This window comes from Lithobates pipiens, unplaced genomic scaffold (genome assembly GCF_037356315.1).
Source record: "Lithobates pipiens isolate NorthernLeopardFrog02 unplaced genomic scaffold, aLitPip1_a1.2 Scaffold_3, whole genome shotgun sequence".
Taxonomy (NCBI): Eukaryota; Metazoa; Chordata; class Amphibia; order Anura; family Ranidae; genus Lithobates; species Lithobates pipiens.
This window is the reverse complement of record NW_027507790.1, coordinates 83,914,442-83,939,034: the sequence shown is the minus strand read 5'-3', so window position 1 is coordinate 83,939,034 and position 24,593 is coordinate 83,914,442. Positions and strand designations below refer to the sequence as shown.

At 43.7% G+C, this 24,593-nt stretch overlaps 1 protein-coding gene across 3 annotated transcripts in view; it reads right to left on the bottom strand.

The window, feature by feature from the left end:
* Positions 1–24,593, bottom strand: part of MORN3 (MORN repeat containing 3) — a 57,591-nt gene continuing 32,998 nt past the window's right edge. For all 3 annotated transcript variants that reach the window (XM_077461971.1, XM_077461972.1, XM_077461973.1), the window contains exons 5-6: positions 23,453–23,637; positions 1–635 (exon numbers count right to left, since the gene is read on the bottom strand). In XM_077461971.1, the coding sequence (XP_077318097.1) occupies positions 570–635; positions 23,453–23,637 (251 nt within the window). In that variant the 3' untranslated portion in view covers positions 1–569. The remainder of the gene's footprint in view (positions 636–23,452; positions 23,638–24,593) is intronic.

Below are 24,593 nucleotides of genomic sequence, written 5' to 3'. Positions count from 1 at the left end.
AACGCTTTAGTCTTTATTCATAAATTGGTACTAGGGTACATATAAAAGTATCCTTTTTTGGCCATGGAGCAAAGTTGTTTTAACCCCCCTCCAAAACCTTCCTTATTAACCCTAGCAGTGTTTACAGAGCGTGCCTCTGGCTTTCTGTGCACTGCTTCCATAAGTCCCCATGATGTAAAGTGAATGCATGCACACTGCTGGTCCACGGGACATAATGATGTCTAGACTCTTAAATATACACAAGGACTAAACACAGCTTTTTCTGTGTACCTGTTAATGCGCATTATGAAGTCTTGATTTGTGGAAATTAGTATAAATGGTTCACAGAAAGCCAGAGATGCAGCATATAAACATTGCTTGCACATGGGTTAGCCAAGCAGTGTATCTACATAGGAGATTGGTGCTCAACCCCTTCGGAACAGCGAGGGAGAAGGTCAAATGTTTTCTTTTCTCTCTGGAAGCAGGACTCACTGATGCCAGCTCACAAAATATATACACATGTATAAAAATGTTTTTTTTTTTTTGGCTTCTTAAAGCTGTAGGTTTCCACAGATCCAAAGCTTTTGGCTTTACTCTTGTTTTTCAAGCAATGATCTGGCCATTTGTAGAACTCCTTCAGGATCTGCTACTTTCACCTGGGAGGGAAGGAAAAAAAAAAAAAAAAGATCATGGCATTTCCAGCATGTCAGAACTTTCATGAGACTTCAGACATATTTACAACACGCTTACCAAAACACATTTGTCTATGGGAGAAGGTGCTTACTATATATCAGCTGCTTACTGATGTCTGTCCACTGTACCGCTCAAAGACTGAGTTTGTGTTTAAAGAACCCATTGAATCTCAAATGCTCAAAGTCTGGCATGCAATGGTTCTAGCTATATAGGGAATTACAGTGGTGTCTCCCTGGAGTTTTTTTGTAGCAACGTTACACTAAGACCCCTTTCACACTGTCTGAGCTTTCAGGTCTGCCTGTCAGTTTTGACGGTGGATCTGAACTGGCGCTCCAAGCTAGTCTCTGGAGCGATGGATGTCAGCGGTGACATGTCCGCTGACATCTGACCCGGTCCGATCTGCTAAAAGCAGGTGGATGGCCCTTCGTTTGGATCTGTCAGTATCGGGTGAGATCTGATGAAAACGGACACACTGTCCGTTTTCATCCGTTCTCTCCATAGAAATCAGCGGTGCTCGACAAGCCCCTCCCTTCTCAGTGAGCAGAGGGGCCTGTCATCCGCCGGCTCAGAGGAGATCAACGGAGAGATCTCTTGCTGAGCTGGTGGACTCCGTGGAAGCAGATCCGCCTCGTGAGAATGAGGCTAATACTATGGGAGTTATTTACTAAAACTAAACTGCAAAATGTGGTGCAGCTCTGCATAGAAAGAAATAGGCCTCCAGATTTTTTTGTCAGCGTAATTGAACAAGCTGAGGCTAGAAACTGATTGGCTACCATGCACAGCTGCATCCCGATTAGAAGTGCTCCAGCTTTAGTAAATCCCCCCTCTATATTTGCAATTGGTCTAAATAGGGTGAGTGACAATACAAATCAACATATTTGGGCTAAGTGTGAATAATGGTCATTGAGCCCATCAGCGAGTCCAGTGCTTTAAAAAAAATAAAATATATATATATATATATATATATATTTACATACATTGATCAGCCATAACATGACCACCCACCTAATATTGAGTATGACCCCCTTTTGCTAAAACAGCCCTGACCCATTGAGGCATGGACTCCAAATAACATCCACATGAATGGCAGAACCCAAGGTTTCCCAGCAGAACATTGTCCAAAGCATCACACTGCCTCTGCCAACTTGCCTTCTTATACTGGATTCTGATGCCATTTCTTCCCCAGGTAAGTGATGCACACGCACCTGGCTGTCCACATGGTGTAAAAGAAAACGTGATTAATCAGCCTAGGAAACCCTCTTCCATTGCTCCGTAGTCCAGTTCTAATGTGCATGTGACAATTGTAGAAGCTTTTGGCTGTGGACATGGGTCAGCATGGGCTTCACTGCCCCTATTTTTTTTTTTTTTTTTTTTTTTTTTTTTCATGCTTTCACCACATCAACTTCATGGACAACATGTTCACTTGCTGCCCAATATAGCCCACTAATTTTCAGATGCAATTGTAATGAGATATTCTCCCCTATCAGTTGTCATAATGTTAGGGCTGATGGGGTGTGTGTGTGTGTGTGTGTATATATATATATATATATATATATATATATATATATATACACATACACACACTCGAGGGCAATGACTCATGTAAAAGTACAAAATATATATATATATATACACAAGATAGGCTACAGATTTTTTTCTTAACCACTTGCCCACCACCTTCTGCATATATACTGCGGCAAGGCGGCTCAGCTGCACAAACTGACGTACCTGTACATCGGTCCATGCATGTGATATTGTGGGCGCACTCCTGCGGACTCAATGTCAATGTGCAGAGAGGCAGAATGGGGATCTGCCCATGTAAACAAAACGGATTCCCATTCTGACAGAACAACTTGGAGATATGCTGTTCCTAGTGATCAGGAACAGCTATCTCTGTGTTGTCCCAGCAAACCCATCCCCCACACAGTTAGAACATACCCAGGGAACACAGTTAACCCCTTCCCTGACAGCATCATTTATACATTGATCAGTGCATTTTTTTTATTTATTTTTTAGCACTGATCACTGTAATAGTGTCACTGGTGCCTAGAAAGTGTAACTTGGGGTCAGATTTTTCTGCCACAATGTCACAGTCCTGCTAAAAATCGTACATTGCCATCATTACTAGTAAAAACAATAAAAAAAAAAAATTAAGAGTTCCTAAATCTATCCCCTATTTTGTAGACACTATAACTTTTGAGCAAACCAATATACACTTATTGCAATTTATTTATTTATTTATTTTTAACCAAAAAATATGTAGCAGTATACATGTTGGCCTAAACTGATGAATAAATTTGTTTTATATATATATATATTTTTTTTTTTTTCAATATGTATTATAGCAGAAAGTAAAAAGAAATTAATTTTTTTTTTTCAAAATTGTCTGTCTTTTTTGTTTATAGCACAAACAATAAAAACAAACAGAGATGTACCAAATGCCACCAAAAGAAATCTCTATTTGTGGGAAAAAAAAGGACATCAATTTCGTTTGGGTACAGCGTCGCACAACCGCGCAATTGTCAGTTAAAGCGACGCAGTGCTGTATTGCAAAAAATGGCCTGGTCATTAAGAGGGTAAATCCTTCCAGGGCTGAAGTGGTTAAGATAAATTTGTATGTACCTTGGAACAGGTACATTTTTTTTAAGTGCAACTTCAGTCCAAAAAATAATTTTTAGGTTTCTTGGATACCATAGGTAAGGGTTAACACCCCTATAAAATTTGTTTTGCTGTCTGTGCCGAAGATTTCACCTCAGTCTCTGTCCCTGCGACAATTGAATTGTGAAATTTTGGGTAGATGTGGAAATAAAGATTGGTGATAAATCTTTAGTGGGGACACCTTTTTCCCATAATAACTCTTACAGGAGTAAATTTATCATTCCTAGGAGTAGATTTTCTCTGACTTCCTGTTGTCTCCCTCCATTTGTAAGTATGAGTCGTATGTAAGTCGGATGTTTGTAACTCGGGGTGTGTGTAGCGCTGCATAAAATTGACAGCACTGTAGAAGTACCTATAATAAATAAATATATATTCTTGTTTGCATTGCGAGTGGGAGTGCTATCCCATACATTACATTACAACACATTATTCAGTGCTAAAAGGTAAAGCATAATGGACTACTATGCACTGCATAGTAGTCCATTATGTGTCACTTACCTGACACAGGAGCCAACGAAGTCACCGCTGTCCCCTGTAGTTCGACGCATCCATCTTCTCGGTGGGTCTTGCTGCTCCGCCACTGTCATTCGGCGAAGCTGCAATGACATCACTCCTGCGGCTGTGCACGGGAGCCGCCACTCGTGGCATATTGCCATTGACCGCGGCGCGCTCAGTGGGCCTGCGTGCCGCTGTCTGCGGCGCATGCGCCGTAGACAGCGGTGCCTGTCATTTGGCAAATATCTCCTAAACTGTGTAGGTTTAGGAGATATTTCTTGGACCTACAGGTAAGCCTTAATCTAGGTCAAAGTTGGTCGTAAGGGTTTACAACCACTTTAATGTTATAGAAAACATTTGGACATAAGCGCAGTGATAATTTAAAGCTGTAATCCATGTATGTTTGTGTTTGCATAGTTACCTTGGTCCAGCATGGACCTATGCAGGCATGCATTATCCATACCTGACCGATTCCTACAGAAGAGAATATTGTAGTAGCCTCCACTACAACAGTGATCCTTGCTGTCTTCATGATCCCAGGTGAAGTGGCTGCCCTACTGCATACTAATATCCGGGCATCCTGAATATAATCCTCAACCATCTTTGCATTTACTGGTTTGGTGAGCCAAAAACAACTCCCAGATCGTTCCTCCATATCCCCTGTCTTTCCCTGAACCAGATATTGAGCGGTGTTACTACCTGCCAATGGTGATATCCAGGCTGCCACGGAGCACACACACTCGCGGCCACCAACATCGGCTCTATTCAGGATTTCCCGTGCTGCCCGCACACGAGGACGCTCTGTCGGCTTGAGGGACCTTGGTGGAGAGCGCACCCGGGAGAGATACGCTTATCCCTGCAGAGGGTTATATCTGCCGGCATTACTGACTCCGATTGTTTGGGAGTCCATCGGCTGCGGTAAGGGTCCATATTTACTTATAACGGTTCAAGACTTAGGAGCATCACTTTGATTTAACCCAGAGAAAGAGATTGAACACTATTTTTTGGGGACTTTTACACGTTTTGTATATTTGTCTATCACTTTTTGAATAATTATATACACGGGTTCATCTTTTTGTTTTACTTTAGCACTTGATATTCAACATGGACTCTTTATAGGATTCATGTGTATCCACTCTTCATTATAATCATTCCAATTTTGATCGCTTCACAGCACTCATATATATCTAGCGCAACATTATATATATTTTTTTTAACATTTATGGGGAACTGTGTCAAATGCTTTCGCAAAATTCAGATACACCACGTCTATGGGCCTTCCTTTATCTAGATGGCAGCTCACCTAGAAGGTGAATAGATTGATTTGGCAAGAATAATTCTTCAAGAATCCATGCTGATTACTGCTAATGATACCGTTTTCATTACAAAAAATTTGGATATAGTCCCTTATCCAGGAGCTCACGTACTATTGATGTCTGTAATTCCCAGGGATGTATTTTGGCTCTTTTTTAAATATTGGTGCTACATTGGCTTTTCTCCAATCAGCTGGTACCATTCCTGTTAGTAGACTGTGAGTAAAAATTAGGAACAATGGTCTGGCAATTACTAGACTAAGTTCCCTAAGGACCTTCGGGTGCAAGCCATCTGGTCCCGGTGACTTATTAATGTTATGTTTTCTAAGTCTATCTCTATTTCTATCCTCTGTTAGCCATTAGGGTGCTTCCTTTGATGTATCGTAAGGATAAACACTGCAGTTTTGGTTACTGAAGCCCCCCTGATTCCTTTGTGAAGACTGAGGAGAAGAATAAATTCAATACCTTCGCCATCTGCCCATCCTTTGTAACCCGATTTCTTTCCTCATTCTTAATGGGGCCGATATGGTCTGTCCTCCCTTTTTTACTGTTTATATACTTAAAGAATTTCTTGGGATTTTTTTTGCTCTCCTCTGCTATGTGTCTTTCGTGTTCAATCTTAGCTGCCCTAATTGCACCCTTACATTCTTTGTAAAGTCTGAATGCTGATGATGATTCCTCATCCTTGTATTTTTTGAAGGCCTTCTCCTTTGCTTTTATATGCATTTTTACATTGAAGTTAAGCCCAGCTCTTGATACTGTAATGCTTCTTTGTGACTCCTTGCTATTGTACGTTTGTATTGTCTGTGTGTTTGTTACCAAAAATAAAAAGATTACATTTTTTTTTTAAACGTGAACTTGCCCACTTCAACATAAATCACACCCCTCATCCTGCAGTCAGCAAGCCATACATAACTCATGGTATGATAAGTTATAGCCTTGTAAATGCAAACCAGTGCAACGTGTCAGTGCCCACCACTGCAGCTTATCAGGGACCGCCAGTGTGGCATGTCAGGGACCACCAGTGCCAAAATTCAGGGACCACCAGTACCGCATATCAGGGACCACCATGTTAGGGACCACCAGTGCTGCATGTCAGGGACCACCAGTGCTGCATGTCAGGAACCACCATGTCAGGGACCACCAGTGCCACATATCAGGGACCACCATTGCGGCATGTCAGGGGCCACCAGTGCGGCATGTCAGGGACCACCAGTACCGCATGTCAGGGACCACCAGTGCCACATGTCAGGGACCACCAGTGCTACATGTCAGGAACCACCGTGTCAGGGACCACCAGTGTAGAGCAGGGATTATTATCAGAAATCACTTGTATGACACAGCGGGGATCTCTGGCTGTGTCAGGTATTGTATAGGAGAACACCAATCGCTGATGTCCCGCCTCTTGCTGGTCTAGGAACAGTGCGCTATCAATCATAATACTGGTGGGACATCAGCAATCTGTGTTCTCATACAATACCTGACACAGTCAGAGATCCCCGCTGTGTCATACAAGTGATTTCTGATAATAATCCCCGCTCTACACAGAGATAGCAGGCAGGCGGGAGGCGGTGAGGGGGGGGGGGATTCGGCGGGGACAGAGTTTAGGTGGAGTGGGGGCAGATTACTGGCAGGAGCAGAGGAGGAGGAGCGATGAGAAGGAGGGCACCTTTTCCATGGGTGGCACAGACCGGGTGCTGTGAGACCCCCTTCGCCCACTACAATGTGTGCTTCCTCCCTGCTAGAACTACAAGGGCGTGTCAGACCACTGGCTGAGATTACTGGAGGGATAGCAGCCAGCGGTCTTACAAGCAGGAAGTCACCAGGCAATAACGTTTTTCAGCAATTTCAGCAGCCTATTTCAGAGGAACTACAGAGCTCAGAAGAACATGGGTGACAAACTTGGTGAAGGTAGGAGATCAGCAACAAGGACATGGAAAAAAAGGTTTTCCCGGAGTTCTGCTTTAATATTGATGAGTTCATGACATTTAACACGTCCCAGGTTGTGTACCTGTTATGGTCCCCATGTAGTTTGTACTATGTGGGGAAGACAAAAAGACTCCTCAGGGTATGAATAGCAGAACATTTGAATAACATTAAAAATGATTTTAGGAAACATAGTGTTTTTCTTTATTTTAGGGAAAAACACAACAGGGACCCCACACCATTATAGTTTTGTGGGATAGACTGCGTATATCCAGCAAATAGAGGTTCTAATAGAGTAAGGGATTTGTTACAAAGAGAAACCAAGTGGATCTTTTTGAAGTGCACCACTCACGTTTGTGTAAATATTTTATTACACTTTGCTACAATGTAATGTAGTGAGTGTACAGCTTGTATAACAGTGTAAATGTGCTGTCCCCTCAAAATAACTCAACACACAGCCATTAATGTCTAAACCGCTGGCAACAAAAGTGAGTACACCCCTTCTGTTTGAGGATGCCCCACAGATGCCCAATAGGGTTTAGGTCTGGAGACATGCTTGGCCAGTCCAACACCTTTAACCTCAGCTTCTTTAGCAAGGCAGTGGTCATCTTGGAGGTGTGTTTGGGGTCGTTATTATGTTGGAATACTGCCCTGCTGCCCAGTCTCCGAAGGGAGGTGATCATACTCTGCTTCAGTATGTCACAGTACATGTTGGTATTCATGGTTCCCTCAATGAACTGTAGTTCCCCAGTGCCGGCAACACTCATGCAGCCCCAGACCATGACACTCACCACCAAGCTTGACTGTAGGCAAGACACACTTGTCTTTGTACTCCTCACCTGGTTGCCACCACACACGCTGTACACCATCTGAACCAAAATAAGTTTATCTTGGTCTCATCAGACCACAGGACATGGTTCTAGTAATCCGTGTCCTTAGTCTGCTTGTCTTCAGCAAACTGCAGGCTTTCTTTAGAAGAGGCTTTCCTCTGGGACGACAGCCATGCAGACCAATTTAATGCAGAGTGTGGCATATGGTCTGAGCACTGACAAGCTGACCTCCCATCCCTTCAACCTCTGCAGCAATGCTGGCAGCACTCATACCTCTATTTCCCAAAGACAATCTCTGGATTTGACGCACAGAATGTGCACTTAACTTCTTTGGTCGACCATGGCGAGGCCTGTTCTGCGTGGAACCTGTCCAGTTAAACCGCTGTATGGTCCTGGCCACCGTGCTGCAGCTTAGTTTCAGGGTCTTGGCAATCTTCTTATAGCCTAGGCCATATTTATGTAGAGCAAAAATAATTTTTTTCAGATCCTCGGAGAGTTCTTTGCCATGAGGTGCCATGTTGAACTTCCAGTGACTAGTATAAGTGAGTGTGAGGGATAACACCAATTAAACACACCTGCTCCCCATTCACACCTGAGACCTTGTAACACTAACGAGTCACATGACAAAGGTGAGGGGAAAATGGCTAATTGGGCCCAATTTGGACATTTTCACTTAGGGGTGTACTCACTTTTGTTGCCAGCACTTTAGACATTATGGCTGTGTGTTGAGTTATTTTAAGGGGACAGCAAATTGGCACTGTTATACAAGCTGTACACTCACTACTTTACATTGTAGCAGTGTCATGTGTTCAGTGTTGTCACATGAAAAGATAGAATAAAATATTTACAAAAATGTGAGGGGTGCACTCACTTTTGTGAGATACTGTATATATATATATATATATATATATATATATATATACATATACACACACACACAGTACAGACCAAAATTTTGGACACACCTTCTCATTTAAAGAGTTTTCTTTATTTTCATGACTATGGAAAGTGTAGATTCACACTGAAGGCATCAAAACTATGAATTAACACATGTGGAATTATATACTGAACAAAAAGTGTGAAACAACTGAAAATATGGCTTCTATTCTAGGGTCTTCAAAGTAGCCACCTTTTGCTTTGATTACTGCTCCGCACACTCTTGGCATTCTGTTGATGAGCTTCAAGAGGTAGTCACCTGAAATGGCTTTCCAACAGTCTTGAAGGAGTTCCCAGAGATGCTTAGCACTTGTTGGCCCTTTTGCCTTCACTCTGCGATTCAGCTCACCCCAAACCATCTCGATTGGGTTCAGGTCCGGTGACTGTGGAGGCCAGGTCATCTGGCGCAGCACCCCATCACTCTCCTTTTTTGGTCAAATAGCCCTTGCACAGCCTGGAGGTGTGTTTGAGGTCATTGTCCTGTTGAAAAATAAATGATGGTCCAACTAAACGCAAACCGGATGGAATAGCATGCCGCTGCAAGATGCTGTGGTAGCCATGCTGGTTCAGTATGCCTTCAATTTTGAATAAATCCCCAACAGTGTCACCAGCAAAGCACCCCCACACCATCACACCTCCTCCTCCATGCTTCAAGGTGGGAACCAGGCATGTAGAGTCCATCCGTTCACCTCTTCTGCGTCGCAAAAAGACACTGTGGTTGGAACCAAAGATCTCAAACTTGAACTCATCAGACCAAAGCACAGATTTCCACTGGTCTAATGTCCATTCCTTGTGTTCTTTAGCCCAAACAAGTCTCTTCTGTTTGTTGCCTGTCCTCAACAGTGGTTTCCTAGCAGCTATTTTACCATGAAGGCCTGAATCACACAGTCTCCTCTTAACAGTTGTTCTAGAGATGTGTCTGCTGCTAGAACTCTGTGTGACCTGTTCTCTAATCTGAGCTGCTGTTAACCTGCGATTTCTGAGGCTGGTGACTCGGATGAACTTATCGTCCGCAGCAGAGGGGACTCTTGGTCTTCCTTTCCTGGGGCGCTCCTCATGTGAGCCAGTTTCTTTGTAGTGCTTGATGGTTTTTGCCACTGCACTTGGGGACACTTTCAAAGTTTTCCCAATTGTTCGGACTGACTGACCTTCATTTCTTAAAGTAATGATGGCCACTCGTTTTTCTTTACTTAGCTGCTTTTTTCTTGCCATAATACAAATTCTAACAGTCTATTCATCAGCTGTGTACTGTATCCACCTCCTGCACAACACAACTGATGGTCCCAACCCCATTTATAAGGCTTGAAATCCCACTTATTAAACCTGACAGGCCACACCTGTGAAGTGAAAACCATTTCATGTGAAGCTCATCAACAGAATGCCAAGAGTGTGCGGAGCAGTAATCAAAGCAAAAGGTGGCTACTTTGAAGAACCTAGAAAATAAGACATATTTTCAGTTCTTTCACACTTTTTTGTTCAGTATATAATTCCACATGTGTGAATTCATAGTTTTGAGGCCTTCAGTGTGAATCTACAATTTCCATAGTCATGAAAATAAAGAAAACTCTTTGAAAGAGAAGGTGTGTCCAAACTTTTGGTCTGTACTGTATATATATATATACATATACATATACATATACACACACACACACACACACACACACACACACACACACATTTTTATTGATGTTTATTATTACAGTGGAACCCTGGATTATGTGCATAATCTGTTCCAGGAGAATGCTTGTAATCCAAAGCACTCGCATATCAAAGCGAGTTTCCCCATAGAAGTCAATGGAAGCGAAGATAATTTGTTCCACATAGACTTTTATTACATGCAATACCGCATGTGGCAAGAAGAAGTGGGGGGGGGGGGGGGGGGTTGGTGCCGCAGAGCCTCAGAAATACTTGGGCACAGCTAGGTTGAACTCGAAAAAGCTCAGAAACACTTGGGAACGGAGTATGTCGCGGAGTGGTTCCGAGAATTTCCGAACCGTTCTGAGTGTCACCGCACCTCTGGCCAAATATGGTACTGCACACCACATTAGCTTGAATTCTGCTTGTTTTGTGAGACAACACTAGCAAGCTGAGTCAGGATTTAAAAAAAAAAAGTTGCTCGTCTTTCAAAACGCTCGTTAGCTGCGTTACTCATTAACCAAGGTTCCACTGTATCTGTATTTGTATGATAGTTCCCAGCTTATTATTGTATTTTTTGTAATGTATGATGATGTAGGGATTTCAGATGGAAAATAGGTCATTACATTATAGTTTTGATCTATGTGGGTAATCCCCTATAATACCCCCCTTGTCTTGATCTTTCTCTTTTTCAATCTGCATCTTTGATACCATTATGTCATTTATACTCTGTGGTGATGTCTGTAAAGTGCAGGCTTTGCATATCATGGGCGCGGGGACATTGTGGTAATGCTGGCGTGACGACACATCATTTGCATATGAGGGTGTATACTGGGATGGTTGCTGTCCCATAAACCAATCCCAAGACGTAGTCATAATGATAAAACGTGTAGGAACACGGCTGTACAGCAAAGGGAAGTGATCTCACACATTAGCAGGAAAGTGACATCTCGCTAGGACAACATCCTTGATTGGGTGAGATACGGAGGTTATGCCCTGGGCCCGCAGTGGTCATGTTATGCTTGCTTCTCTAGTTCTCTGCCATATGCTTACTTTAGCTTGACTACATGTGAGTGCAATACCTGTGGGCTGTTTTTATTTAAATTGTAATAAATTTATCAGACAATTTTGCACTATTGGAGCCTCCTCCTTATGTCTTTTATACACGTGAGCTGCCTATTTTTATTGAAGCGCACATCAAATGTAGCTTCACCAGCACCCATCAATGCAGCCTCATCAGCCCCCCATCAATGCAGCCTACCAGCGCCCATCAATGCAGCCTACCAGCGCCCATCAATGCAGCCTACCAGCTCCCATCAATGCAGCCTACCGGCGCCCATCAATGCAGCCTACCGGCGCCCATCAATGCAGCCTACCTGCGCCCATCAATGCAGCCTACCAGCGCCCATCAATGCAGCCTACCAGCGCCCATCAATGCAGCCTACCAGCGCCCATCAATGCAGCCTCATCAGCCCCCCATCAATGCAGCCTACCGACCCCTTGGTGCATGGACAGATCAGTCTTTATACACCAAATACATTTACATGCGAATTTGCAATAATGTAATCTCAGACAGTGACAGTATTTCATTCAGCAGGTCTGGGGCTCTGCAGACTGCTCTGCATCCATCCAACGACGTAACCCTGCCAAGCGCTTGCAAGGAACAATTTTAAACACTGGGTGCCTCCTCCAGGCAGGCTCCACTTGTCACCAAGCCCGAAGCGCCGCCGCCAGGCACTATAGCAATTGCGTGACGCTGCTGGAGTTGTTCAGGACAGGCCAGGAGGGGGAGCAGCCTCTACAACAGGGGGACGGGGCCAGGGGACACAGGATTAGGAATCATATATGGGCAGAGAGGCTGGCTGTGGTCACGTCACAGACAGCAATTACAGGTCACTATTCCTGATCATAGGCGTGCAAAGGCGCAGCAGGGGATGTTTGCTTTCTTCCATTCATGTGGGAGTCAGGGCACAGACACAGTCCTCCACCATGCGACCAGAGCGGAAGCTGCCTGCCGATGCTTAGATTTAATTAGAGAAAAAGGGGGGTTGGGACTTTGTAAGAGGCCAAGACATGAGGCGTCAAGTGCCTCCATCCCTATTAATTTGACCGAATTGGACAACATGAACACAGAGTGACTGGTGGGTATACAATGATAGATAGCCTAATCGCAGTGTTATGGCATGTACATAGTAACATAACATGAACTAATTGCATGATTATATGATTTAATTACATATGAATCACATAGTAAGAAGATAACAGTAACATGGTAACATGAAAGTACATAATATTAACAACATAATACAAAGGAAGCCTCCAGACTCTGAAATCTATGTTCACATAATGTAACAGGTCCATGATAACTTGGTATAGGCCAATAAAACCAACATGATAATGTGCATATTGTTTGATATCACTTTTGGATTAAAAACATAATGAAGGCATCTATATAGCTCGATGCATTTCATGGGTAACCTCCAAACTTCAGGAGCAGATGCAACAATCTATAAACATGATGCAAAATGAATTGATGTAACTGGCCAAATAAAGGGGGGGGGGGGGGGGAGTGGAAGGGAGATTGGAATAAATAATTAGAGTGATATCCATAGATCACCCATAGGTAACTTACAGATAAGCTGTGAGTGTAGGTGACAACGCCATGGGCTGAGACCAACTGGGAGGAGGCATTATAAGTCTTAGTTGCTGAGACTTAGTTGCTTGCTGCAGAGAGAGAGTAGGAACACCAGCAGCCAGGTGCCCTAGGCAGCAGTGCACCCCCAGCTAGCTGCCTAGTTTGCCTAGTGTTAGCACTGGCCCTGATCTTATCAGGGAGTGGTGGCTGGTGACACGCGCCGCACATGGTTTGGATGGGACATTATCTGGATCTATGTTTCATGGACTGACTTACATGCTACTTTCTGTGGATGTATTCACATTTGGACTCTTTATGACCATTGGCACTCTGTCATCACTGGGTGTTAAATAGTTTACATTTTTAGCGCTACTATTTATCTTCTGTTTGTGATAAATTTACTACTTATATCAAATGTTTAAATTGAGAAAATGGACCGTTTTAAAGAAAAAAGAGAAGGTAATTTTGAAATTGATGGTAACAAATAAGTTGACAGAGCAAAGAAAAGTTGGCAAAGTAAGGCTCGGTTCACACAGGACGCGGCACGACTTGCAGCGCCGCGACCTCAGCGGCGACTTGTAAAAAGACTTCTGTATAGAAGTCAATGCAAGTCGCCCGAAGTCGCCGTAAAAGTAGTACAGGAACCTTTTTTCTAAGTCGGAGCGACTCGAGTCGCTCCTATTAGAACGGTTCCGTAGTACAGAACGGGCGCTACTTGTCAGGCGGCGAAGTCGCCTGGACAAGTCACCCCTGTGTGAACCGAGCCTAAGTGGTAGTAACATGTAAGAGCTGGAAGAACATTTTGCAATTAGTTTAATTGGCAACAGGTAACATTGCAAATGAGGTGAAACAAATGTCAATGTAAAAAAAGAAAGAGAGACAGATAATTCCACAGTAGTGCACTAATTAATCTACAAATCTCCTAAATATTAGCATTGTGAAATGATCAACATAAAATACCCATACATAATGAAAAGTGTCTATATGGCATATCCTAAAAAATATATATGCTCCAACATATGCAAAGCAATATGGTAATACAGTCTAACTTAAAGTGATGAAAAGATAGTGAAATAAAATCTTGTTGATCCACCAAAATCCTTCACCAAAGTGATGAGTGCCAATTCCACTCCTTTAAGAATAAAGCTCACCAGATGCTGTTGCCGTTCACTCTCATGTCTGGCAAATATCTCCTTATTACATGTTACACATGCCAATCTCCATCCAGATTAACCACTTGGGATCCGCGCTATTGCAAAATGACGGCAATAGCGCGGACCCACATTTTCGGGACTACGTCTATTGACGTAGTCCCGGTTACGAGCGGCCTGCGCGCCCCCTGAGGGGCGCGCTCTGTGATCGGCGAGTCCGTGAGACTCGCCTGATCACCGATCCGTGTAAGGGGTCGATCCCGACCCCTTATCACGTGATCAGCTGTCAGCCAATGACAGCTGATCATGTGATAAAACGGAGCCGGTAATCGGCTAGTATTCCTCCTCGCGCTGACAGCGCGAGGAGAAAAAAAAAAAGCCGATCGCCGGCGGCCGTGTTCGGGACATCAGTCCCGATCACGGCCAGCAATTTAAAAGGACACCTGCCCCCTGCCAGTGCCCACCTGCCACCCGCAGTGCCATCCTGAAATAAAGTAAGTGCCCCCCTGTCAGTGCCACCCAGCAGTGCCCATAGTGCCCACAGTGCCACCCAGCAGTGCCCACAGTGCCACCCAGCAGTGCCCACAGTGCCACCCACAGTGCCACCCAGCAGTGCCACCCACAGTGCCACCCAAAATCTGCCTCAGGTGCTGCACCCCAGTGCCGCCCATCAGTGCCCAGCAGTGCCGCCCATCAGTGCCCAGCAGTGCCGCCCATCAGTGCCCAGCAGTGCCACCTATCAGAGCCACCTATCAGTGCCACCTATCAGTGCCCATCAGTCCCATCTATCTGTGGTACCTATCAGTGCCCATCCGTGCCACCCATCCGTGCCACTTATCCGTGCCACCCATCCGTGCCATCTTATCTGTGCCCATCTTTGCCCATCAGTGCCCATCGGTGCCGCCTTATCTGTGCCTATTAGTGCCGCCTTAACTATGCCTATCAGTGCCCACCAGTGCAGCCTATCAGTGCCCACCAATGCAGCCCATCAGTGCCCACCAATGCAGCCCATCAGTGCCCACCAATGCAGCCTATCAGTGCCGCCTAATCAGCGCACTTCAATGAAGGAGAAAAATGACCCGTTTGCAAAATTTTATAACAAACTATTAAAACATGATTTTTTTTTTTTTGCATCTTTTTTTGTTTGTTTAGCAAAAAATAAAACTCCGAGCTGTAACTAAATACCACCAAAAGAAAGCTCTATTTGTGGGAAAAAAATGATAAAAAATTCATTTGGGTACAGTGTTGTATGGCCGCGCAATTGTCACTCAAAGTGCATCAGCGCTGAAAGCTGAAAATTGGTCTGGGACTGAGGGGGGTTTAAGTGCCCAGTAAGCAAGTGGTTAATAAAGACAGGATAGAAATTGAGACAGAGCCTCCAATAGTGTAAAAACACCTTAAAGTGGTTGTAAACCCTTACAACCAACTTTGACCTACAAGTAAGCCTAGATTAAGGCTTACCTGTAGGTCCAAGAAATATCTCCTAAACCTACACGGTTTAGGAGATATTTACCCGAAGACAGCCACCGCTGTCTACAGCGCCGGAGCCGCGAGACCTGGAAGTCACTCTGGGATACATGGCAGCGTGGAGAAGAAGATGGAGGACGGCTTCGGGGGCTTCTTTCTCAGGTAAGTTATTCATAATGAGCTAGTATGCTATGCATACTAGCTCATTATGCCTTTGCCTTACAGGGTGTGTTTTAAAAAAAAAAATTTGGCCTCTACTTCCTCTTTAAGGTAATCGGTTTATTAGAAGTAATGCACTTACATCATAAAAGATTCAAAATCACCTTGTTAAAATGCGAAACATGCCAGGTGACTCAGTGTTGCGATCTCATAGCTTCCTCCATACACGTGGAGTCACTGGCTTAGAATTGCCGCGTAGCCACGCCCCGTCGCGTTTCGGAACTTCGGACTTTGTCCCCCTCTGTGACAAAGTCCGAAGTGACGAAAAGCCTTTTCTACCCTGTCACAGTGCTATGCATTCCTGGAATTATGGGGACTCAGGCATGCTTCTTCCCAAGTCAGGACTTCCTTGGAAGGGTGTGACAGCATTCAACCTCCCCCCCCCCCGCAACTCAACAGTAAGCTAGGAGGTTCCCAACCCAAATTATTTTACCATGCTTTGCATACCAACCTGCACTGTGTTCCAAAAAAAATAGGCAGTTGCCTTCTGTGGTTTACCTACCAATTACAATGTATGTATGCTTCAAATAATACCCCTTTTTCCGGAAACTAGTATTTCATAATGTGCAACATTCATTGTATATCATAATAGAAATTTTAATCTTCCATGTATTACAAGAAAGAGTCTCTGCCATCAGTTGAATCCGATCATACACAATAATAGTTAATCTGTTTTATGAATATTATAGTAAACACTAATGTAATTGATATTAGTACACACATAATTAAAAGTTTATTGTGGAGACTCTTTCACAGGGTTGCAAAGCCAACAGTCTTATAAATAAAATACAATGATAACGTTTATGGGGGAGCCATGGACATTATCAAGGAAAAATATGTGTATTTTTACCATTACAAAAAACATCTAGCCATAATATTGTTACAGGTTTTTCAAAGGCTTTTAACCACTTCAATACCGGGCACTTAAACACCTTCCTGCCCAGACCAATTTTGAGCTTTCAGTGCTGTCACACTTTGAATGACAATTGCGCGGTCATGCTACACTGTACCCAAATGAAATTTTTATCATTTTTTTCCCACAAATAGAGCTTTCTTTTGGTGGTATTTGATCACCTCTGCGGTTTTTATTTTTTGCTAAACAAATAAAAAAATTTTGAAAAAAAATAATGTTTTTTTTTTGTTTCAGTTTCAAAACTTTGCAAATAAGTAAGTTTTCTCCTTCACTGATGGGCACTGATGGGGTTACACTGATGGGCAATGATAAGGCGGCACTGATGGGCACCGATGAGGTGGCACCAATGAAGTGGCACTGATGAGGTGGCATTGATGGACACCGATATGTGGCACTGATAGGCGGCACTGATGGGTGGCACTGATGGGCAACACGGATGGGCACTGATAGGTGGCACAAATTGGCACTGATAGCTGGCACGGATTGGCATGGATGGGCATGGATAGGTGGCACAGGTGGGCATGGGTAGGCGGCACAGGTGGGCATGGGTAGGCGGCACAGGTGGGCATGGGTAGGTGGCACAGGTGGGCATGGATGGGCACTGATAGGTGGCATGGATGGGCACTGATAGGCGGCACAGATGGGAACTGATAGGCGGCATTGTATTATAATATATTGTACTAATGGATGCCAATCAGTGCCAATCAATAATGCATGCCAATCAGTGATGCCCATTGTGGGCACTGATTGGCATCCATTATGGGCACTGATTGGCATCCATTGTGGCACTGACTGGAATCCCTGGTGGTCTAGGGTGGCATACCTTGTCCTGGGCATCCCTGGTGGTCTGGTGGCGTCCCTGGTGGTCCAGTGTGGGCATCCTCGGGGGGGGCTGTGCTGATAATCGATCAGCACAGACCCCCCCTGTCAGAGGAGCAGCCGATCGGCTCTCCTCTACTCGCGTCTGACAGACGCGAGTGAGGAAAAGCCGATCACCGGCTTTTCCTATTTACACTGTGATCAGCCGTGATTGGACACGGCTGATCACGTGGTAAAGAGTCTCCGTCGGAGACTCTTTACCGAGATCGTAGTTGCCGGGTGTCAGACTGACACCCCGCAACAACGATCGCCGCGATGCGCGCCCCCGGGGGCGCGCAGCGGCTCATAATCCTGATCACGTCATATGACGTCCGATCAGGATTATGCAACCACTTTGCCACCATCTATTTGTTATAGGGCGGGCGGCAAGTGGTTAATAACTACTTCCCAACCGCCTCCTGTACATATACGGCGGCAGGATGGCTCTCCTATGCAAATCGTTGTATATGTATGGCGGTTCTTGTAAGAGCCATAGCAGGCACGGGCATGATTGCCGCTGGCCACCCGCTATCATATGCACGAGAGCCAAAACGAGGATCTGTGTGTATAAACACACAAATTCCTGTTCTGACAGGGGAGGAAAAACAAATTGTCTGTCCCTACTACGTAGGAACAACGATCTGGCTCCTCCTCTAGCCAGTCACATCTCCTCACACTTAGAAACACACCTAGGGAACACACTTAACCCCTTGATCGCCCCCTAGTGTTAACCCCTTCCCTGCCAGTGACATTTATACAGTAATCAGTGGCTATTTTTGCTCTGACCGCTGTATAAATGTCAATGGTCCCAAAAAAGTGTCCGATCTGTCCGCCGCAATGTCGTAGTCGCCGCCATTACTAGTAAAAAAATAACAATAATAATAAAAATGCCATAAATCTATCCCCTATTTTATAGACGCTATAACTTTTGCGCAAACCAATCAATATACGCTTATTGTAAAAAAAAATTACCAAAAATATGTAGAAGAATACATATTGGCCTTGTTTTTTTTCAAAATTGTCACTCTTTTGTTTATAGCGCAAAAAATAAAAACAGCAGAAATGATCAAATACCACCAAAAGAAAGCTCTGTTTATGGGAAAAAAAACGGATATAAATATTGTTTGGGTACAACGTCGCACAACTGCGCAATTGTCAGGTAAAACGATGCAGTGCCGTATCGCAAAAAATGGCCTGGTCAGGAAGGGGGTAAATTCTTCTGTGGCTGAAGTAGTTAATTGAATCCATCTGTACTTTGTAATAAAAGTTTTACCCCCCATTTCATCTTAGGTACTCTCTCCCCAGGACGAAATAACTGAGTTTTCCCACTCTTGGGGACATAAAGTTCCAGGATCCCACATCATATCTATGCTTGGAGATTCTGTCCAACATTTTTCTTATCTATCTTACAGTCATTATACATGTCACATTCATATAGGAAGAGATACACACAATGTTTGCTTTTAATTATATTGCCCATCTGTGTAACTAGCTCTGTTTGGATATACAATATTACACTTTGGACAATGGAAGATGCCCCTATGTGCAAGGTGCCTATGGAAGGTGTCTTTAGGTGCAGAACATCATTGACTACTGTACTCACTATAGACCGGTTTATTCTTTATTGAATTTGCCCTTCCTTGTTTTATCTGCAATTTATGAATGACAAACTTTGATATTCTGGGCTTTTTCCAAAAATTAGCCCAGTGTTTGGACAAGATTTTTTGCAAGCCCTATTGCGGCATACAATATGTGATTATAAGTCTAACCAGATCATCCTTCTTTTGTTGCCAGGGATCAGCTAAGGAGACCAGACACGTAGCTACACAAGGGAACTGAGACAAAACAATGTATTTATCCTTAAGTGATAATTATTTACAGTGAACACACAGCAAACAAGAAATATGAACAACCCCACTTAAACAAGAACAAAACCACCAAAGCACAAGAACCAGATATATAAATATATACAATATACTGCTAAGGGTACAGGGAATGCAGGGATGCGAGGTAGGGGAGATCAAGGTTAGGAACTTAAGCAGGAGCAAGGCAGAGGGGGCAAGAGCAAGGCAGAGGGGGCAAGAGCAAGGCAGAGTGCAGGCTGGATCAGGCAGTCAGGCACAAACTGATAGCAAGTAAGGGATCAGAATTGTGACGCGCCGGGGAAAGGGAGGAGCAGCCTTAAATAGCACCCCGGAGCTGAACACTAATGAGCCTGATTACTATATCCTGATGGCTCCTGGGTGACACCTGCTGGTGGACACTGGATCAGCAGTGACCTGCTGTAAATAGGCTGAATAATACTGGAAAAAAGAACCTGCACAATGTTTCAGCAACCATTCCAAAAATCCAGTCTGGGGTATAGTAAATGCAGGAGTGAAAACATCATGGCCCTGAGAGATACACTGAAATAGCAGCTCAGAACCAACCTGAATAAAGGGTTGCATGTTGGTAAGGGAAAAATCTGCCTTCAACAGCTAAAGCATGTGCTGTCAGAATGCTTCCCTACAGCTCCTCCTCAGTGAGATCCTGGCAAAGCGAACAACACAAATCTTTATCCCCTACCGCAAGCTGCACATGACAAATAACCTTCACTCTCAGCATTTTGACAAAGGATCAAAACTGAATCTCAGTTCCCAGTGTGGCAGATCTGGTCGTTAGTGGGCATCACGATATGTCAGGGATAAGTCTAACCGGATCATCCTTCTTTTGTTGTCAGGGATCAGCTAAGGAGACCAGACATGTAGCTACACTAAGGGAATTGAGACAAAATAATGTATTTATCGTTGTGATATTTATGTACAGTGAACACACAGCAAACATGAACAAACCCAACCAACAAACAAGAACCAAACCCCCAAAGCACAATAACCAGAATAACTACTAAACCGAACTACTAATGAAATACCAATGCAGTGCCTTGCAAAAGTATTCACCCCCTTGACTCTTTATCTATTTTTTTACATTACAGCCTTTAGTTCAAATGTTTTTTAATCTGAATTATATGTGATGGATAAGAACACAATAGTCTAAGTTGGGGAAGTAAACTTAGAAACATATATACATAAAACTCTTTTTCAGAAATATATACACACACACACACACACACACACACACACACACACACACACACAATATCTTTCTATGTAGCAGGTGGCACTGCAGTGTTATAATGTGTATTCTATGGTAAGGTAACCAGAGGAAGTGCTTGTCTTTCCTCAATATATGTACTTGTATTGTCCTGTTTCCAGTAAGACATGCATTGCCATGCATGCTAGTACCGGGTAGGACCCCCTTTTGCCTTCAGAACTGCCCTAATTCTTTGTGGCATAGATCAGTGTTTCTCAACTCCAGTCCTCAAGGTGCCCCAACAGGTCATGTTTTCAGGCTTTCCATTATTTTGCACAGGTGATTTGATCAGTTTCACTGCCTTAGTAATTACCACAGCTGTTTCATCTGAGGGAAATCCTAAAAACATGACCTGTTGGGGCGCCTTGAGGACTGGAGTTGAGAAACACTGGCATAGATTCAGCAAGATGCTGGAAACATTTCTCAGCGGTTTTGGTCCATATAGACATGATAGCATCACACAGTTGCTGCAGTTTTGTCGGCTGCACAGCAATGATGCAAATCTCCCATTCTACCACATCCCAAAGGTGCTCTATTGCAGGCAGTGGTCATCAACCCTGTCCTCAGTGCCCACTAACAGACCAGGTTTGCAAGATAACTGAAATACATCACAGGTGATATAATTTGCTGCTCAGTGATTGCAGTATTCTAGTCTGCATCTCCCCAAGGTAATACATAAAACCTGGCCTGTTAGTGGGTCCTGAGGACAGGGTTGATGACCACTGCTCTATTGGATTGAGATCTGGTGACTGTGGATGCTATTGGAGTATACAGTGACCTCATTGTCATGTTCAAGAAACCAGTGATGAGATGATTTGAGCTTTGTGACATGGTGCATTATCCTGCTGGAAGTAGCGATCAGAAGATGGGTACACTGTAGTCATAAAGGGATGGACATGGTCAGCAACAATACTCAGGTAGGCCGTGGCATTTAAACAATGCTCAATTGGTGCTAAAGGGCCCAAAGTGTGCCAAGAAAATATCCCTCACACCATTACACTACCACCAGCCTGAAAGTTGATACAAGGCAGGATGGATCCATGCTTTCATGTTGTTTACATCAAATTCTGACCCTACCATCTGAATGTCGAAGCACAGTTTTTCCAATCTTCTATTGTCCAATTTTGGTGATCCTGTTCTTAGCTGACAGGAATGGCACCCGGTGTGGTCTTCTGCTGCTGGAAGGATCTGCTTCAAGGTTCGATATGTTGTGCATTCAGAGATGGTATCTGCATAACTTGGTTGTAATGAGTGGTTATTTGAGTTACTGTTGCCTTTCTATCATCTCAAACCAGTCTGCCCATTTTCCTCTGACATCAACAAAGCATTTTCCTCCACACAACTTCAGCTTTCTGGATATTGTCTCTTTTTTGGACCATTCTCTATAAACCCTAGAGATGGTTGTGTGTGAAAGTCCCAGTAGATCAGCAGTTTTTGAAATACTCAGACCAGCCTGTCTGGCACCAACAACCATGCCACGTTGAAAGTCACTTATTCCCTTTCTTCCCTATTCTGATGCTTGGTACTTCACCAAGTCGTTTTTCCACATCTAGATGCCTAATTGCATCAAGTTGCTGCCATGCGATTGGCTGATTAGCAATTTGTGTTACCAAGTAATTGAACAGGTGTACCTAAAAAAAGTGGCCAGTAAGTGTATACAAACATTAAATCCTTAGATCCAATGCATTGCAGTTAGATTAGACTAAAATCTAGTATGTCCTAAAATTTTTAGCTGATTATTGGCACTCTGATGTACCAGCTGGCGTGCATTGATTTTTCAGTGAATGCCCAGCTCACAAAAGCTGTTCTAAAGAATTTCTTTCCTGTGCATTACACTGGAAAGAAGTCAGTTCTGTGGTAAGACTGTACATTTTAAGCACTGTATGTAAGTTGCGGAAACAGGATACAGCCAATGAACCAGAGGAAGCAGATGGTATCTTTGACAAAGTTCTTTGGACCAGAGAAATTCTGTACATGTTTTCAGAATTCATGTTAGTAGAACATTCCCATTGCTCATGATATGAGTATCTGGAAAGGATACATATTTTGTTTATACAGGCACACCCTATGAGGTCTACAACAGCACATAAATGTGGCCATGTCACCAAAGGTATTGTTTTAAAACTGTAAAAGTACCCATGGGTATTAGATGACTGTTGGCCTATCCAGAGGAAATTACATGATTTGGTAAAGGTTTAGCCTCGGTTCACACTATGAGAATGCATGTGAATCGCATATGACCCGCACCACATTCCTCTTCAATTCACATGCGATTCAGTGTGGGGCAATTTAAGCCCATTTATTTAGCATGGGCTCAAATCGCAGCACATCGCACAAAAGTCATGCATGCACTAAATTTGGAACTGCACTGCAACTGGATCGGGCAAACTGGTGCAGCCAAAAGCACTGCCTTTGCGACCTGTGTTTGGAGTGTCGCTAAGATTGCACTGACACCTGCTGCGGATCGCAAGGGCAGTGCAATATGAATGTGGATTGTGGAGTTTTCCACACTGCATTAGTGTGAACCTAGGCTTACAGAACAGCCTTTTAATTCTGAGTCAGATAAAAGTAGACAAATCAGAAGACATGTAATATAAATATCAATAAAAAGTTACCTCGGGAATAGGATACTTTGTTGGCATAGATGCTTCTGCACGTCCAAAGTCCACCACCGTTCCACATTTAGGGATATCTTCCACCCAATTTCCTTCATACATCTGCCCCTTATCCAGGTAATAAAACCTTCCACAACCGTGTTTTTTCCCATTCTTCCATGAACCCTCATAACGATTTTCATTTGCTGTTAATGGACACAAAATAACAAAAAAACGAATGAGCTCCAGAGTCAGACTTCACAAATGGGCAACAAGTGGCTCTTATTGCAAACTGCAGCCCGTAGAGAAGGTTTTCCACAATTACACAGATACCCAATGTGTGTCTGTCTGGTAGAAAGAAATGGCTCTCTGCAGGTCAGTAGCTAGTGCGAAAAGAAGGCAAATGTGGGGGTGGCACAGAGCCCACTGTACCTAGGTATTGGGAAGTAGGCCAGGTTACATATTTTGAATCACTGCATTCTATTGCCCTGTACACACGGTCGGACTTTCCTACTGAAAATGTGCACGGAAATTCCGATCGTGTGTGTGGGCTCCATCGGGCCTTTTTCCGTCCGAATTTCCGACACACAAAGTTTGAGATCTGGATCTAAAATTTTCCGACAACAAAATCCAATCGTTTAAATTACAATCGTGTGTATACAATTCTGATGCACAAAGTGCCACGCATGCTCAGAATAAATTATGAGACAAAAGCTATTGGCTACTGGCCTCTTTAAAGTCCCATTGTATGTGTTGTACGTGTTGTGCGTCACCTTGTCCTGAATGATCGGATTTTCCGACAACTTTGTGTGACTGTGTGTATGCAAGACAAGTTTGGGTCAAAATCCGTCAGAAAAAATCTGATGGATTTTGTTGTCGGAATGTCCGACCGTGTGTACAGGGCATACGGGGGGGGGGGGGGGGGGGGATTTGTTAAAATGAATGCTCACAGAATCTGGTGCAGCTATGCGTAGTAACCAACTTCTACGCTTAAATGAACAAGCTAAAGTCAGAAACTGATTGGTTACTATGCATGGCTGCACCAGATTCTGTGTGCTCATGTTTTTGTAATTCTCCCCCAAAATGTTACTCATATCTACTGCACTCCTTACACCGTACATTTCATACTTTGAACATTTCTGTTTTGTACATTGGGTTATAT